The sequence below is a fragment of the Rhamphochromis longiceps genome, linkage group LG10 (genome assembly GCF_057381845.1).
Source record: "Rhamphochromis longiceps isolate RC_006_pf linkage group LG10, R_longiceps_female_GT1.1, whole genome shotgun sequence".
NCBI lineage: Eukaryota > Metazoa > Chordata > Actinopteri > Cichliformes > Cichlidae > Rhamphochromis > Rhamphochromis longiceps.
Genome location: NC_140566.1, coordinates 35,796,774 through 35,816,124, shown reverse-complemented (window position 1 = coordinate 35,816,124; position 19,351 = coordinate 35,796,774). Strand labels below are relative to the sequence as shown.

Here is a 19,351-nt window from a genome sequence, read left to right as displayed (position 1 = left end):
TTGCGCAGAAAGAGGAAACCAGGGGATGTCGCGCTAAACAACAGCAGCACGTTTAAGCTTGATCAGCTGTTGTTAGAATTTAATGTTAATTTCTAGTATCAGCGGATGTTTGCTGGAGCCACAGCTGCAAAAAAGCTGCTGGTCATGATATGGTTTGGTTATGTGGTGAGAGGGAAACATGAAGATGAAACCAGGAGATGTCCTTACTGAACCATCAGAGCTGTGATGGAGAAACAGGTTTACCTTTTAGGTGACATGAATGAGTTGAAGTTATGAACTGTTTCTGAGAGACAAATAACACCAGGATCCTTTTTTAGGTAGCTGACAGCTGGTGACTGTGCAGGGGCGGGTCTAGCAAAGTGTTGCCAGGGGGGCCAGGTAGGGCATTAACAGGGAGAGGGGGGCACAAAGACATACTTTTCTATCTTATTCTCATTTAAAATTTCTAGCTTTTAAAAAATAATTATCTGAATCTTACAACAAACGATTGATAGATTGATGCATATATACCATCAGAACAGTGAACATCACTGTCACAACAGTGTTTATTTTCATTCAAAGGCTTTATGGTTTTTCCTATAATGGTGGGCCGGTCTCTAGTCAAAATGTCCGGGCCAATTTTCTGTCCCAGTCCAGCTCTGTATGCAGCTCATCTGCAGTCTGGTGTTACCTACATCTTCCTATTCAGAAGGCAGAATTTCCGAGTTCTGAGTACAATCAAAGCACCACGACTGCAGTTTTTGTGTTGGATGTAAAAGGCGCACATGATGCTGTGACGTAGGCTAGAATCATGGCAGCAGTCAATGACAGTCCAGGCGTGGGATTTCTCTCGTGGAAATATGCACATTATCTTTTCCTTTCTATTGGTAGGTGGCACAGTGCACTTGTGGAGTAAAACCAAAGTTACTTTCCCTAGTAACTAGTTACTTTGAAAGTAACGAGTAACTTGAAGTAACTGAGTTACTTTTGAGAGAAGTAACTAGTAATGTAACTAAGTTACTATTTTAAAGTAACTTACCCAACACTGCATATGACAGGCAAACATTTTTAAATCTTCGTTCTTTTCATTCGTTTCGGGCCGACCCCTGCTGGAGTGTCGGCAACGCTAACTTACCACAACTGGATTCGTCCTGCGGCTTCTCCTACCTGCCGCCTTCTAGTCTCCACAAGAAACGCTACAGGAAGCGGGGAAGACGGAGTGGCCGTCGCGTCCATCTCAGGGCCTTTCTCAGAGCCAGAATTACGGACCATGTACATGTTAATCTGGACACGCCATCATTTTTTCCCTCCTCCCTGGATTGCCCGGACGCTAAACTGCTTACTCGTCGCTGGATTTACCCAGCTGATCACCAAGCATCTGCCCGCTCTGTGACACGCTTTCCTACTCGGATTTGGATAACATCGCGCAGACGGGGAGTTTGTCGAAGCAATTTATGCACTCTGCCTCATGCTTCTAGAGGTGACTTAGTACCCTGGCCACGGATGGCACTGCTTAATGTCAGGTCGCTGGTAAATAAGACCTTTGTTTTAAATGACTTATTCTCTACTAGTGGCCTTGATGTTTTATTCCTTACAGAAACCTGGATTCGCCCTGGTGAGCTCATTCCTTTCTCTGAACTTCTTCCTTTGGACTGTGCCTTTTTTAGTTCACCGAGGCTTTCTGGTAGGGGAGGTGGTTTAGCCTTGGTTTTTAAAAACGTATATAATGTTCGGCAACTTTCCTCACCTAACTTTACTAGTTTTGAAGTCCAGTTATTGGAGATGACTGCTTCCACGACCACTTTATGTGTGTTGGTCTATCGACCGCCCAAATATAACAAGTGTTTTATTTCGGACTTTGCCAATTTCTTGGGTTCCGTTCTTTATAAATATGATTCTGTTCTTATTCTTGGTGATTTTAACATACACATCTGTTGTAAGGATGACCTGCTTGCTAAAGACTTTCTTGCTTTAATGGACTCTTTTAACCTCCTTCAATGGGTAAATGAACCAACCCACACTAAAGGCCATATTTTGGACTTGGTCTTTACGTATGGCCTGGATATCTGTATTAAGGATATAAATGACGCGGGGATTTCAGATCATTTTCTAATTTCCTTTGATATTGGCTTATCTGCCGCTGGACTGCAGCCTGGAGCTCTTTCTCGTCCGCTACGCGTACTCAGCTCTGAAGCTTTGTCAAAGTTTGCTGTGTCTTTTTTAGATTTGGCGCCTATAATTCCTGACTGCTGCTCAGTTCGCTCATCTGATGGTTATGCTGATACTTTGCTATCATTATTTTCATCTACCTCTGATTTGACTGTACCTGACGACTGTTCTCTCTGTTCGGTTGATGGTTGTGCTAATATCCTGTTATCGGTTTGTTCTTTTATTCTTGATTTTGTTGCTCCCATCAAAATGAAGCACCCTAGAACCTACTCTCATTGCTGGATAAACGATACTACACGTGCCTTACGACGTGTCTGTCGCCGTGATGAGAGGAGGTGGAAAAAAGATAAACTTCAGGTTTCTTATGATATGTTACGGACCAGCCGCTCACAGTTTCAAACTGCTGCTAGTATGGCTAAGGCATCTTTTCGTTCCAAAGTCATTTTGGCTAATGGTCACAACCCCCGTATACTATTTAAAATTTTTATTTCTGTTGTTAATCCCGGTCCTGATATGCCTTTACTGTATTCACAAGCTCTTTGTGAGCGTTTTCAAATTCTTTTTTTAGATAAGGTTTCATCCCTTAAGCTTTCCTCTTCGTCTACATCTTATCCTGTCTTTTCCTCTGAGTGTAATTCAACTTTTCATCAATTTGAGCCCGTGTCGCTTTCGACTCTGAAGCAGCTGGTTGATCAACTAAAAAACACCAATGCTGTGTTTGATATTCTCCCATCACGCATTGTTAAGGGCTACTTTGATGTAATTGGACCGAGCATTCTGTTCTTAATGAATTTTTCTCTACTCTCTGGATCTGTCCCACTGGCCTTTAAGCATGCTGTAGTCCAGCCTATTCTGAAAAAGAAGAATCTTGATTGTTATGATCTTTTGAACTATCGACCAATCTCTAAGCTTCCGTTTCTGTCCAAGATCCTGGAGCGACTAGTTCTCTCTCAGCTTCAGGTGTACTTAGATGCGAACAACATTGCAGAGAAATTTCAGTCTGCCTTTAAGCCACGGCACAGCACTGAAACGGCCTTGCTTAGAGTTCTCAATGACCTATTTGTAAGCACTGACTCTGGACGCTCTGTGGTCCTGGTTTTATTGGACCTTTCCTCTGCTTTTGATATGGTTGATCATAACATTCTTCTACTAAGACTTGAGCATACTGTGGGTATAAGAGGCACTGCCCTTAACTGGTTTAAATCTTATCTCGCTGACAGGTCATTCTCGGTTAATTTGGGCAACTTCTCATCTTCCTCGGTACCTGTACACAGCGTACAGGTACTGAAACTGGGTGTGGGTCCCAATCAAACCATCTGTCCTCTAAGAGGACAGACGGTTTGAAAGAGGAGTGAAAGAAGCCATCTATGTCCACTGTGAGCGACCATCTTTGAACAGAGGTGGGGGTTTACGACACCAACTCTCTGCCATCTATAATCCAGTTTTGAGATCCCTTCCCAGACGCCTTAACGCCCACTCACACCCTGGGCCATCTGATCTCAGGAATTCGCATGATAAGGTGGGGCCAGGTTTCACAATGAACACACCCGAAACTCTGGCTGATTGGGACCCACACCCAGTTTCACACCTTGGCTCAGGCGATTAGAGGATCATCAGGGGGTCCTTTTGTCCCTCTGTGGGGGGAAACTCCCACTAGGTTTATATCTGGGACTCTCCACCATTTGACCTTAGAACTGAAGAAGCTTCTCGGATGAGAGGTGAAACGTCTTCAAGCAACTTAAAGAAGTCCAGATGCTTTTCTTTGCAAGCTCCTTTGACTACGATGACCTGGATGACTGAGAACCTTCACAGACATTTATCATCTTATTACTGAGTGAACACGACACGGATCCATGCAGGTAGGAGTTCAGCTCTGTGACACTCACCTTATGTCAGACATCATAACACTGAAAAATAATGATGATGATGATGATGAGGTTACCTTCACTCCGTCGGCCTTCTTGTTGCTCCCGCTCTTTCCTCCTGAGCGAGGGATGAGAACAAAGAGAGAGAGAAGCAGCAGAGTCAGGAAGAAAGGAACAAAAGCAGCAAACAGGAGAGACGGCATTGTACCCAGGACCTCTGCCCACGTGCCCTTCAGCCGGCGGTCTGATCGCAGCACAGACTGAAGACAGTGGGTCACATGTCGGAGTAAAAATACTCAGACTTCCTGCTGCAGATTCAGGGAGTTCCCGGCGTGACATGTGGGTCGCTCAGTGAGCGGCGAGGCCAAATTTAGGACCAACTTGAGATAGTTGGAGAGCAGAAAGTGTGCACGCATTCCTGAGCGTCCACGCTGAACACGTGCATCTGGAAACACGTCCTCTGCTCAGGTCCAGCAGCAAACAGCCAATCAGAGAGCTCAGAATCACAACATGTGTTTGTTCTGCTCACATGACAAGAACATCAAATATACTGTTTACTTTACACCAAGGACCAAACTCCATTCAAATATCTGCTAATTTAACATCAGTCTGCATGTTGCTCAGCACTTTTCTAAAGCTCAGAAATATCCTACTGAAAACTAGTTCATGCATTTATTACTTCCAGGCTGGACGACTGTAATTCATTATTATCAGGAAGTCCTAAAAACTCCCTGAAAAGCCTTCAGCTGATCCAAAATGCTGCAGCAAGAGTCCTGACAGGGACTAGAAAGAGAGAGCAGATTTCTCCTGTTTTGGCTTCCTGTTAAATCCAGAATTCAAAATCCTGCTCCTCACATACAAGGTCTTAAATAATCAGGCCCCATCTTATCTTAATGACCTTGTAGTACCATATCACCCTATTAGAGCACTTCGCTCTCGCTCTGCAGGCCTACTTGTTGTTCCTAGAGTATTTAAAAGTAGAATGGCCCCGCCCCTCCCTGAGCCTGGTTCTGCTGGAGGTTTCTTCCTGTTAAGAGTTTTTCCTTCCCCCTGTCCCTGAGAGCTGCCTCTCAGAGTGTTGTCTGACTGTTTCCTCTGTTTATGTGACAGTAAAACTGCATCGAGCTCATCTGATGCTGTGCAGATGAAGACGAGTTGAATTATTCCAGCGTTTGTGTTTAATATCTGTGGACTCTTCATGCAGCGCCGTCGTCTCAACAGTCGACCTAAAACTGTTTCTGAGTCCTCGCTTGTGAAACAGGAACAAGTGGGCGGGGCAAACATAGCATGGGAAAACTGTGGACATAGACACACTGACAGGGCCATCATGCTCGCCGAGCCGCCTGTGTCGCACACCCATTATGACATCACACTACGTGTCATGTGACACCGTCTTTGTGGTGTTTCAGCCGGTTGTGCACGTCTCGTCTTTTTGTAGCCTGGCGTGTGTTGCTTTGGCCGCTGCGGCTGTGTCGGTGGTTTCCCCGCTATCTTTAGAGCTCAGTGTGTGTGAATGTCTGGGACAGCTGCTGCACACACACACACACACACACACACACACACACACACACACACACACACACACTCAGTGATAACGTGTTTATTGTGTGTAAGCTGGCAGCTGACTGGTGGATTTCTCTGTGCAACCTCCTGCTACTGGAACACAAACCTGCAGGTCAAAGGTCAAACCTGCTGCTGCCACAAGCTGTGTGACTTACTGACAGTTAATAGGGGACAGCCTCAAATTGTACATGACTTTTGACCACACTGGGTGGGTTTGGGGGGGGGGGGGGGGGGGGTCTTACCAGAGAAATTCCTGGTGGCCAACATGGTGGTGAGAATGGCTCCCTGAAGGAAAGAAGGGATAAAAATAAAAGCACAGAAAATTATGACAGAATTTATTTCTGATTTTCTAAAAATGATTATTATGTGAATTTAAAACAGATTAACTTCAACATTTCCTTTAAAACAACAAAGAGTCAAAAGCAGCTGTGACCACAAATCTGAGCTTTGGAAACTTCTTTCCTCCGTGGTCACTAAAAACACTAAAACTTCATGGTTTTATTTTGAAAGTCCACCTTCAGTTTCCTCCTGGCGTTGAACTTCTTCAGACACTCAACCGTTTCCTGTCTGTGCATGCAGGACGCCACTGTGGATCGGTGCTGGGAGGAAGAAGAACATCATCATCATCATGAGGAGCAGAGCAGGACAGAGAACAAGGTCAAAGGTCAAAGGTGAGAGGGTCTCACAGAGATCCAGGGGTGTTTGAGCGCCTCGGCAGCTGTGATGCGTTTGGCCGGGTTGATGGTCAGCATCTTATTGATGAGATCTTTGGCTTCAGGAGTCACCGTGTCCCACTCCGGGGAAGGAAACTAGGAAGCAAGGACACAGGGAGAGGAGGCAAGGAGAGGACGAGTTTAAATTAGAACAACTGTAATAACAAAGGTGTTAAAGCCCCGCCCACAATGGTTAAACTGCCAATAAAGTACAGGTGAACAGTCGTGATGTCATGTGACCTACATCATAGGCGCCAGCTTTGATCTGCTGGTACAGACGATGCTGATCTTCATCCCAGAATGGAGGATAACCGACCAATAGGATGTAGAGAATCACACCTGAGACAGAAGACCATAAAAAATTTAATAAATACACCTGACAAAAATAAAATGCAATAAAATATAAAAAAAAATCCACTGACAGACAGAAAAACCATAAAAGCTAAAAAAAAACTGGAAGAAGGAATGAATGCGAAAGATAAAAGAGACAAAAATGTCCTCAGAGACTGAAAATAAAGAAAGTAAAACACTAAACGTGAAAACAACACCCTGGACATGAACCCCGAGTAAAAAATAAACAAACTGCACATGAGTGGAGGAAACATAAAGAAAGAAGAAACGGTAGAAACAGGAAGTAGAGACTCACCACAGGCCCAGAGGTCGACTGCTTTCCCGTATGGGTCCTTCCTGAGGACCTCTGGAGACAGATAACCTGGAGTCCCCGCAAAGCCTGAAAACAAACACATGTTTACACACAGTTGCTGTTCTGGAAGACCCTTGTTTATGTGACAAAGCGGCACAAATAAAAAATTTAGATTAATGAAGACCATCATCATCACCACTATCACCACAGTCACCATCACCATCACTATCACTATCATCATCATCATCATCATAATCTCTGTTAATTTCAGTTTCAATGAAAGTGCCATAAAAAGGCATTTATGTGTCTATACCTTTGTTGTTTGGATTTACTGTGATAAGAGTTATTGTAAACATGTTGCTTATTGTAATTGTTTTGTTTGGGTAGTTCTCACGATGATGATGATGACGACGCTGAGTGATCTTGTCGCCGAACATTGAATAAATCATCTGTAAACAAGAACTTGTCCGCGTGGTGGCTGACGGGAGCTACAACCATCACTATCATCATCGTCACCATAATCATCATCACCATAATCATCATCATCATTATCACCTTCATCATCGTTACCATAATCATCATCACCACCATCAGCATGGTCACCATCAACATCATCTTCATCACCATTATCATCATTATCAAAACAATCATCACCCTCATCATCATCACATCATTTCCATCAAGTCACCATCACCATCATCCTCATCACCATCACTTGGTGCTCTTACCGAACCATGCCTGCTGGTCTCCTTCCACCTCGATGGCGAGGCCAAAGTCGGCGAGTTTCACCGCCGCTCCTTTGGACTTGGAGGCCAGGAGGAGGTTCTCAGGCTGCAGACACAACAGACATGCTAACACGCTAACTAACCGCAATGGTTTGCATGAAAGGTGCTAAGGATGCTAACAGGACTCTTAGAGGACTTGGAGCCTGTCTCAATACGCGTACTTGTGCGTATAGTACTGTTCCAATTCAAGTACGCATCAAGCCAAGAACGCCAAAAAATCCCGGATGTGTTCCCGCTCCGCCTGTTTTATCGAGCATGCATCAGTGGTGACTTGTGTGGACTTGGTACAAAACCCAATCGCGGCAATGGTGGACGAGCGGGGCTGAAAACTTTTAAATATTTCTGGGTCACAAAAAAAACGTTTAAGTTATTTTCAGGCGAGAATGTAGCTGTGTAAGCTTCAAATATCTGCTCGGTTTATCAACATATCGCATATTTCCAAACGTGCTCCGACGTTTTCGGAGATGTCCGTCACCCGCCAGCTCCATAGCAGACAGCGAGGTCGAGGATCACTAGAGCCGGCGACAACAGCGGACTCCCGGCACATCGTTTTCAACCCCCCCGCGGTCTTTCGCTACTGAGGTTAAACATGATATATAAGTCACTTAAATCACTTCGAAATGATAATGTTTGGTTTATTTCAGTGTTTTATTTGTTCCTGAGTAAATCGGTTTGGCTGAGATTAAAGATTAAAGCTTCATAACATATTAATATCAGTTAAATTAAGAGTCGACGGCAGTAAAAACTCCAGACCTGTGACATCATCAAGTACGCTGGCGTTCCAATTGTGCAAATCGCGAGTCCGTGCTCGCGTTCTCGGCAAGTCCGTGCTCGCCGAGTACACGAGCACGGACTCGCGTACTTGAGTCTTGGTTTCATTGGTTTCTTCCCGTCTTTAATCAGAGACCAGCAGCTCTGGGCTCAATTCACCCGTCTGCTGTAATCAGCTGTTCATGTTTTGATGAGCAGCTGATTACTGTTGTGTGTAACGCTGGTGTGTTGTTTGTCATGAAAACACTGTGTTTGTGTGGGCGGCTGTTAAATCATCACACGTGCTATAATTCAGGCTTAACAAGCCAGACCTCGTTCAAATAATCGATTTTCCTGCTGCTGGTTATGAGCAGGTTATTAACAGAACCTGCTCATAACCAGCCAGTCTCTCAGCCAGTCAGAGAGCCAATAGGATCCCAGACAGTACTGTGGCAGTAAAGATGTCCCTCCCCCACTGGCCCCAGCGGCCAATCATGTCGCTGCACAGAACTGCTGTTCAGGACATGTGGAGCTGTCAGAGATTATGTCACCTGACATTTCGGGTACCTTTAGGTCTCTGTGGACCACGCCCATCTGATGACAATGTAGCACCGCCTCCAAAATCTGCTGGATACAGTGACTGTTCAGAAAGAGGTCAGAGGTCAGAGGTCGGCATCAGATTCAGCACAGAAGCAGAAGAAGTCTGAAGAGTGCGTCTCTTACCTGGCATCAGCTTCACTGTAGTATTCTCTCGCTACGATGTCTTCAAACAGCTCTCCTCCTGTCACACTGACACACACAGACACACAACGTCAGGAAATTAAACAAACCCTGAGACACACAAACACACAAAGTCAGGAAAATACACAACCATGAGACACACAAACACACAACGTCAGGAAAATACACAACCATGAGACACACAAACACACAACGTCAGGAAAATACACAACCATGAGACACACAAACACACAACGTCAGGAAATTAAACAAACCCTGAGACACACAAACACACAAAGTCAGGAAAATACACAACCCTGAGACACACAAACACACAAAGTCAGGAAAATACACAACCATGAGACACACAAACACACAAAGTCAGGCAATTACACAACCATGAGACACACAAACACACAACGTCAGGCAATTACACAACCATGAGACACACAAACACACAACGTCAGGAAACTACACAACCATGAGACACACAAACACACAACGTCAGGCAATTACACAACCATGAGACACACAAACACACAACGTCAGGCAATTACACAACCATGAGACACACAAACACACAAAGTCAGGAAAATACACAACCATGAGACACACAAACACACAACGTCAGGAAACTACACAACCATGAGACACACAAACACACAAAGTCAGGAAAATACACAACCCTGAGACACACAAACACACAAAGTCAGGAAAATACACAACCATGAGACACACAAACACACAACGTCAGGAAACTGCACAACCACGAGAGACACAAACACACAACGTCAGGCAATTACACAACCATGAGACACACAAACACACAACGTCAGGCAATTACACAACCATGAGACACACAAACACACAAAGTCAGGAAAATACACAACCATGAGACACACAAACACACAACGTCAGGAAACTACACAACCATGAGACACACAAACACACAACATCAGGAAACTACACAACCATGAGACACACAAACACACAACGTCAGGCAATTACGCAACCATGAGACACACAAACGCACAACGTCAGGCAATTACACAACCATGAGACACACAAACGCACAACGTCAGGCAATTACACAACCATGAGACACACAACATAAAACGTCAAGAAATTACACAACCATGAGACACACAACATAAAACGTCAAGAAATTACACAACCATGAGACACACAACATAAAACGTCAAGAAATTACACAACCATGAGACACACAACATAAAACGTCAAGAAACTACACAACCATGAGACACACAAACACACAACATCAGGAAACTACACAACCATGAGACACACAAACACACAACGTCAGGCAATTACGCAACCATGAGACACACAAACGCACAACGTCAGGCAATTACACAACCATGAGACACACAACATAAAACGTCAAGAAATTACACAACCATGAGACACACAACATAAAACGTCAAGAAATTACACAACCATGAGACACACAAACGCACAACGTCAGGCAATTACACAACCATGAGACACACAACATAAAACGTCAAGAAATTACACAACCATGAGACACACAACATAAAACGTCAAGAAATTACACAACCATGAGACACACAAACACACAACGTCAGGAAACTACACAACCATGAGACACACAACATAAAACGTCAAGAAATTACACAACCATGAGACACACAACATAAAACGTCAAGAAATTACACAACCATGAGACACACAACATAAAACGTCAAGAAATTACACAACCATGAGACACACAAACACACAAAGTCAGGAAACTACACAACCATGAGACACACAAACACACAAAGTCAGGAAAATACACAACCATGAGACACACAAACGCACAACGTCAGGCAATTACACAACCATGAGACACACAAACACACAATGTCAGGCAATTACACAACCATGAGACACACAAACGCACAACGTCAGGCAATTACACAACCATGAGACACACAAACACACAATGTCAGGCAATTACACAACCATGAGACACACAAACGCACAACGTCAGGCAATTACACAACCATGAGACACACAAACACACAATGTCAGGCAATTACACAACCATGAGACACACAAACGCACAACGTCAGGCAATTACACAACCATGAGACACACAAACACACAATGTCAGGCAATTACACAACCATGAGACACACAACACACAAAGTCAGGAAAATACACAACCATGAGACACACAAACACACAAAGTCAGGAAATTACACAACCATGAGACACACAACCAGTGTTGGTCAAGTTACTTGAAAAAAGTAATCAGTAACTAATTACTGATTACTTCCCCAAAAAAGTAATCCCGTTACTTTGCTGATTACTTATTTTCAAAGGTAATTAATTACTTAGTTACTTAGTTACTTGTTAAAAACACGATTTACAACCTGAGTAGGTGATAAAGTGATAGATCTTTCAGCCCAATTCTACTTTTTCTACATAATCCATCATACAAAATGTAATCAAATGGAAAAGTCTCTTTTTAAAACTTGTTTTATTAGTTTTAATCTTTTAACTTTATGCATCAAGCAAACATTTAATTATATGCAACATTCTCTGACTGGAAGAAATTAGTTTAACATTTAAACCTATTTTCTGCACATTCCAGCTCATAAAATAAAATATTTTGTGTGTTTACACTCAGTCTTTCAAATAGATGCAAGTAAAACACAGCAGAAAATAAATAAAGTCAAAGACTCAGCGGTCCTGTTGCTCTATTTTCACCTGTAAAGCAGGAGTGGGGCAGGCGGAGGTTTACCCTGGTGCAGGTGTGCCGCGGTCAGTGGAAGAATCCGTGAGTTTCTCTGTGAGTTTCCCATTACGTCGTAGCTACTCGGTGCTTGTTGGAAGTTTAGGGGTTTTTTCGCAGTAAAAAGAAGTTTTCTTCCCACGCACAGCGGACACTAATGTTTTTGTCACTTTTTATGGAATCAAACTCAAAGTAAGGTCAGTACTTCCACGCTTTAAACGCTGCACGCTCATACTCTCTCTGCACTCGATATGTGATCCATTGTTGATCTGCACACAGCTGTTGTCACGAACGTCACACTCGCTTACGTCACTGTCATGAGACACTCTCGCAAATAAATCACGGTTTTAGTAACGCAGTAACGCAGCGTTCCTACGGGAAAGTAACGGTAATCTAATTACCGTTTTTGCAATAGTAATCCCTTACTTTACTCGAAAAAGTAATCGGATTACAGTAACGGATTACAGTAACGGGCAGTAACGCGTTAGTAACGCATTACTGCCCATCTCTGCACACAACACACACCGTCAGGAAATTACACAACCATGAGACACACAACACACACCGTCAGGAAACTGCACGGTTTTGACCTCTGGATGTGGGGACACTGGGTGGAGGGGCTCTGAATGTAGCGGCTGTAGGTGGAGGACACTGGGTCCACAGATGTGCTTCACCTCTGTTTGAATATTTGGATTCTGTTTGCTTGTCTCACTGATTTCTGTGGTTTTTATTGGTGGTGGTGTTAGAAAGTGGTGTGGGTGGGGTCAAAATCACTGGTTTACTGGTATAAAGGACAGTTGTAGCCACAGTGACACCACCCACTGCTGGCGTCACGGAGCCTTCGTGGTGTTTTCAGTGTGGATGTGAGGAGCTCAGGTGTGTCACAAACAGCGTGAGGAGACACTCACAGGTCAAAGATGAGGTAATGATGCCCCTCCTCCGAGATGCTGTCATGCAGCCGAACTGGAAGACAGAAAGGAAAGCAGACATTTTATTTTCCCGTTACACCACGTCAACCCCACAGAGCGCACACGCAGCTGCTCGCCACACAGCTGCAGGCCGAGGTCAGAGGTCACAGTCATTGGTTCTCCTCTGCCACCCTTAAGCCTTCCTGCTCTGCTGTGACTCTGACCATCATCTCCAAAATGAACTTCCTGTTTTATCCAATCAGATCACAAACTTGTCACCTCACTGAACTCACCGATCAGCTGACCAGGACGCTTATTTCCTCATACACTGCATCCAATCAGGGCAGAGGAGGCGCCCCCTGCTGTATGTTAGAAAGGCTGCAGATACATACAGGAAACTGCTGAAGATTAAGGCTGAACACCGACTGTGGCTGTTAGTAATGTGTCAGTGAGCGTGCCGTCCAAGCTGGGCGGGGCTAAGGGCGAATCAGCCATGCTGGTTTCTTCTGCCACATTTAAACCGACCCGTCCTGACAGGCGACTCTCAGAGCAGCTCTGCATGACTCACAGATCAGAACAAGCCTTCTTTATCTGACACTCAGACTCAGTTCATCCTCAGCCTAAAACAATGAGTTTAAGCTCCTCCCCTCTTACTTTTGATTGGCTGAGCAGGTGGGCGGAGCTTCTATAAAGCTGTGATACTGAATATTCCTGAACAGCCTGAGCTGTGGGCTCACAGGGATCACTGCACATACACCAAGACCATTCATATAAACCTGGTAAATGGCCTGTGTCTGTATAGCGCTTTACACACATTCACACACTGGTGATGGCAGCTACATTGTAGCCACAGCCACCCTGGGGCGCACTGACAGAGGCGAGGCTGCCGGACACTGGCGCCACCGGGCCCTCTGACCACCACCAGTAGGCAACGGGTGAAGTGTCTCGCCCAAGGACACAACAACCTTTCGATTACAAGGCGAACTCCCAACTCTTGAGCCACAATCGCCAGCTTCATGTTTAATATGAAAATCCAGCACAGGGGCAGGGGTCATGTGACAGGAAGTGAGGAGAAGCAGAAGAGGTCCAGTTTAAACTGATACCTGATGATTTACATCCGGACAGTTGTTCTGGTTTTAGTGATTTATGCAGTGATGTGCGAGAAGACGTTTCATCCTGAATTCACAGAGCGAACGTTCAGATTTCTGTTCTGGAAAATCAAACATGGAGTTTCTTAAACGGCGTGTCACAGTTAATCAGGTCCTTCCTGTGACGGGGTCCTCGCAGTTTGAGAAACTTGTTGGATGACGTCTCTGAGCCCGACTGAAGGCGTCTGTTTCTGCTCTCCGCTTATATTGTTTAATAGGAAGTATTATAGCTGAGGAGAGAGAGGCTGCTGCCCACACACACACACACACACACACACACACAGACACAGACAGACACACACACTAAATCCCGCTGCTGTACTGTGTAGGAGTGCTTTGAGAGAAAACCTGATTATTTCTTTCTGAGTGCTTTCACACAGGTACTGTGTGTGTGTGTGTGTGTGTGTGTGTGTGTGTGTGTGTGTGTGTGTGTGTGTGTGTGTGTGTGTGTGTGTGTGTGTAGGAGGATAGATGGTTTTGATTCCTTCACCTATGGACTCTGTTGCCTAGCAACACCACACACACACACACACTCAGGGTTACGTAACACTCCTCAGTATCTGTAGAGCATCGCCTGCCCACACAAGGCAATGATTGGCTGCTCTGTTCAGCTGCAGGCTGCCGATTGGCCGGCTGGGTCCACGCGAGGTCATATTTGAACATCTGACTGACGGCGGTGAGTTTGTTTGGACTCCATCGAGCACACAGTTTGTTTTTTGGAGGTTTCGGTGTGAGGGTCTGTGCTCTGCGCTCAGACTGGACCCGCCCACAGCAGCGGCGCCTCCTGCTGGGCTTTTATTCTGAATTATTCACAGGAAGTGGCGGCCGCACACAGATCAGTTTGCGTTTAAGTGGTTTGAGCTCTGAGGCGTTTCCCACACACTCATTAAGCTGTCCACGGGCTGATCTGAGGACGCGTGAAGCCCCCTGTGCGTGCCTGACAGCAGGCAGCCGTCAGACGGAGCTCCTCATGTTGCAGAAGGCTCGCTGCTCGCTGTAACGTCATTACCAGGAGAGGCGGCTCACACATGATCTGATGAACACTCATTAAGTCGAGCTGCGGGCTCAGAGGCAGCGCCGGCATCCTGCTGCACAGCCACAGGGTTTTCACATTGCTGCCTCGGTGCACAGAGCAGACTCTCAGCACTAATAAAACACAGATATTACACTAAGGACACGCCCACTAATGACATCACAGATCAACCATAATGATCGTTCATAAACTATGGATGTAGCTTCCTGATAGGTGCAGTCAGAGATTTCCTAATATAATGTAGAACTGCGACTCTCTGGACGTCCTGTCCTACAGGGGGCGCTGTTGCTCAGCAGGGGGCCGTTCAGAGACTGAAGCATTAGGCCCGTGGTTACGTTTACCACAGACATCCATCTTTGCTGCCATCGTACGAGCTCAGGCTCCAGCGTGCTGATCGATTTCAGAACAACAACACTGGAGTCATGTGTTTCGTTGGGAGAGCTCTTCTGGGGTAAACAGAGTCACAGCCTCCACAAAGACGTGTTTGTCTGAGCCCAGCAGAAGTGAGCCAGTATCAGTGTGGAGGATCAGGATCATGGATTTCACGTCAGTCAAGCCAGAACATCTTACTATTCATCACTGAGTGAAGACAATAAGAACAACCCCAGGTTTCTCTTCAGCTCTGTAGCCAGGCTGACAAACAGTCAGAGCTCTGTTGAGCCAACCATCCCTTTAACGTTAACTAGTAATGACCAGTGTTGGGTAAGTTACTTTAAAATAGTAACTTAGTTACATTACTAGTTACTTCTCTCAAAAGTAACTCAGTTACTTCAAGGTACTCGTTACTTTCAAAGTAACTAGTTACTAGGGAAAGTAACTTTGGTTTTACTCAGAATTCTCTTGTTAATGTGTTGCTTCCATAACTTTGCCAGTCTTCTAGCTTGCTTACTTGCCACAAGTGCACTGTGCCACCTACCAACAGAAAGGAAAAGATAATGTGCACATTTCCACGAGAGAAATCCCACGCCTGGACCGTCATTGACTGCTGCCATGATTCTAGCCTACGTCACAGCGTCATGTGCGCCTTTTACATCCAACACAAAAACTGCAGTCGTGGTGCTTTGATTGTACTCAGAACTCGGAAATTCTGCCTTCTGAATAGGAAGATGTAGGTAACACCAGACTGCAGATGAGCTGCATACGGCTGGACTGGGACAGAAAATCGGCCCGGGCATTTTGACTAGAGACTGGCCCACCATTATAGGAAAAACCATAAAGCCTTTGAATGAAAACAAACACTGTTGTGACAGTGATGTGCACTGTTCTGATGGTATATATGCATCAATCTATCAATCGTTTGTTGTAAGATTCAGATAATTATTTTTTAAAAGTGAGACATTTTAAATGAGAATAAGAAAGTATTTCTTTGTGCCCCCCTCTCCCTGTTAATGCCCTACCTGGCCCCCTGGCAACACTTTGCTAGATCCGCACCTGCACAGTCACCAGCTGTCAGCTACCTAAAAAAGGATCCTGGTGTTATTAGTCTCTCAGAAACAGTTGATAACTTCAACTCATTCATGTCACCTAAAAGGTAAACCTGTTTCTCCATCACAGCTCTGATGGTTCAGTAAGGACATCTCCTGGTTTCATCTTCATGTTTCCCTCTCACCACATATCCAAACCGACATCATGACCAGCAGCTTTACAGCTGTGGCTCCAGCAAACATCAGCTGATACTAGAAATTCAAATTCAAATTCAAATTTTATTTGTCACGTTCACAGTCATACACAGTACGATATGTAGTGAAATGCTTGGACAACTGGTCGTGACCTAAAGAAAACAAAAAAAGGAAAAGGCTATGAATAAGATAGGAAATAAATATGAAAAATTAAAAAGGGTAAATTTAACTAGGAAGGAATAAAATATAAATTAAGGTTAAAAATGAAATAACTGTACAACACAAATTAGAATGAAGGGTAAATTTATATTAAATCAATTCTAACAACAGCTGATCAAGCTTTAACGTGCTGCTGTTGTTTAGCACGACATCCGCTGGTTTCCTCTTTCTGCGCAAAGTGGGCGATAAATAAACAAGAGAGACGATCAGCTGATCATTGATCAGTTTCATGATTGAAGTAGAAACAGGAGAGAGAGGGGGGAGGATGAGAGAAGAAGAGGCAGCTGTGCAGCGTAAACACAGAATAACTCCAGCTTTGTGCTTTTTTCATTGTAGCTGAATTACGGGACAAACTGTTCCTTTTCAGCTCAATAAGAAACGCGTAATATTTTCTCTGAATACCAGACGGGACGGTTGGCAACTCTAATAACTTATGAACAAAATAAAGTTCAACATCATTAACATCATAGCACCACCCAGCTGTATAGAAACTCCGTCATGCTAGCTAGCACGCAGTACGGAAAAAGTCAGCATAACGAAAATAAACTCCACCTAAACTTGGTTCATATCTGACCCAGAGAGACTGCAGGTCATAACTTCTTACCTGAAGTTCAGTTCACACTCGGACCGGCGTCCCTTTTCCTTCATCCACCTGCTGGCCTCCACCACTTGCTAATGTTACTGAATCTGTGGAAGCTCCGCGATAGCCACCACACGAAGTAACGAGTAACGACCCTATCTAAATCCCAGTAACGAGTAACGCGTTCCTGATTTTGGCATAATAACTAGTTACCGTGCTCGTTACCACAATAATAACGTAGTTACTGTAACGCGTTACTTAATAACACGTTAGTCCCAACACTGGTAATGACTTCATGAACTTCTTCACTAATAAAATTTTTATCATTAGAGAAAAAATTACCAGTAATCATCCCACAGATGTAATATTATCTACAGCTACTCTTAGTACCATTGATGTTAAGTTAGACTCTTTTTCTCCAATTGATCTTTCTGAGTTAACTTCAATAATTACTTCCTCCAAACCATCAACGTGTCTTTTAGACCCCATTCCTACAAAACTGCTCAAAGAAGTCCTGCCATTAATTAATTCTTCGATCTTAAATATGATCAACCTATCTCTAATGATCGGCTATGTACCACAGGCCTTCAAGCTGGCTGTAGTTAACCCTTTACTCAAAAAGCATCTCTAGACCCAGCAGTCTTAGCTAATTATAGGCCAATCTCCAACCTTCCTTTATATCAAACATCCTTGAAAGAGTAGTTGTCAAACAGCTAACAGATCATCTGCAGAGGTTTATTTGAAGAGTTTCAGTCAGGTTTCAGAGCTCATCACAGCACAGAAACAGCTTTAGTGAAGGTTACAAATGATCTTCTTATGGCCTCTGACAGTGGACTCATCTCTGTGCTTGTCCTGCTAGACCTCAGTGCAGCGTTCGATACTGTCGACCATAATATCCTATTAGAGCGATTAGAACATGCTGTAGGTATTACAGGTACTGTGCTGCAGTGGTTTGTATCATATCAATCTAATAGACTCCAGTTTGTGCATGTAAATGGAGAGTCCTCTTCACACACTGAGGTTAATTATGGAGTTCCACAGGGTTCAGTGCTAGGACCAATTCTGTTTACATTATACATGCTTCCCTTAGGCAGCATCATTAGAAGACATAGCATACATTTACACTGCTATGCAGATGCTATGCAGAAACCCGTCCTGGAGGACGAGGCGGCTGTTCCTGAGGTCAGGGTGAAGAAGCCGTTAGCTGTAATTTGGGGAGGCGGAGCTTTTCCACAACGCCATTACGTTCAAAGGCTCACGAAACTCTCACAATCTATTCATACAAGATCTCTAACAGCCTCGAGGAAGACTCTCAGTCATTCAGAGGTAAGAGCGACCTAAGCCCATCTCTGAGGGAACATCTGTCACCCTCTTACAATGATTGCAGCCATTCTCCAACTCTGTGCATGGGACTCGTGGTTATTGATCAACCCTTCGATGTGATTCAAACCTGATTGTGCAGAAGACAGTCCCTACGTTACTGACGAAGGCGGCTCTCAGTATCACAGTACTCGTACTGCGTGCTGTCTCCAGTACACGGTGCAGGTTTTCCTTCCAGCTGCTCAGAGATCAGCGTGTTGGAGGGAAGCCTCTCTGCGTCCTCGTCTGTCGCCTCCACTCTGAGAACGACTCCTCTGTGATTTTACCGCCTTCATCACCCTCAACGTTAGCAGCCGAGGTACATACAGCAGTGTTAGTACATGCAGTACATGCAGTACATGCAGTATTACTCACCGATGTTGGGGTGTTTCAGTAGTCGACAGATTCGAGCTTCACGGTCCAACTTCTGATGATCTGACAACACAAACACAGAGATTACTGATCAGAGGCATCGATCGGGGATCTCCCTCCTGACCTTGTTATTGATCAGGAGAGTCAGGAATCAGACCTGTTGTC

The 19,351-nt window shown here is 44.5% G+C and overlaps 1 protein-coding gene across 2 annotated transcripts in view; it reads right to left on the bottom strand.

The window, feature by feature from the left end:
- The window catches only part of camk2a (calcium/calmodulin-dependent protein kinase II alpha), a 40,725-nt gene that overhangs the window by 9,452 nt on the left and 11,922 nt on the right, over positions 1-19,351 (bottom strand). For both annotated transcript variants that reach the window (XM_085421501.1, XM_085421500.1), the window contains exons 3-13: positions 19,190-19,249; positions 12,857-12,911; positions 9,191-9,256; positions 9,035-9,107; positions 7,661-7,763; positions 6,936-7,019; positions 6,534-6,628; positions 6,263-6,385; positions 6,092-6,175; positions 5,819-5,861; positions 4,091-4,131 (exon numbers count right to left, since the gene is read on the bottom strand). In XM_085421501.1, the coding sequence (XP_085277627.1) occupies positions 4,091-4,131; positions 5,819-5,861; positions 6,092-6,175; positions 6,263-6,385; positions 6,534-6,628; positions 6,936-7,019; positions 7,661-7,763; positions 9,035-9,107; positions 9,191-9,256; positions 12,857-12,911; positions 19,190-19,249 (827 nt within the window). The remainder of the gene's footprint in view (positions 1-4,090; positions 4,132-5,818; positions 5,862-6,091; positions 6,176-6,262; positions 6,386-6,533; positions 6,629-6,935; positions 7,020-7,660; positions 7,764-9,034; positions 9,108-9,190; positions 9,257-12,856; positions 12,912-19,189; positions 19,250-19,351) is intronic.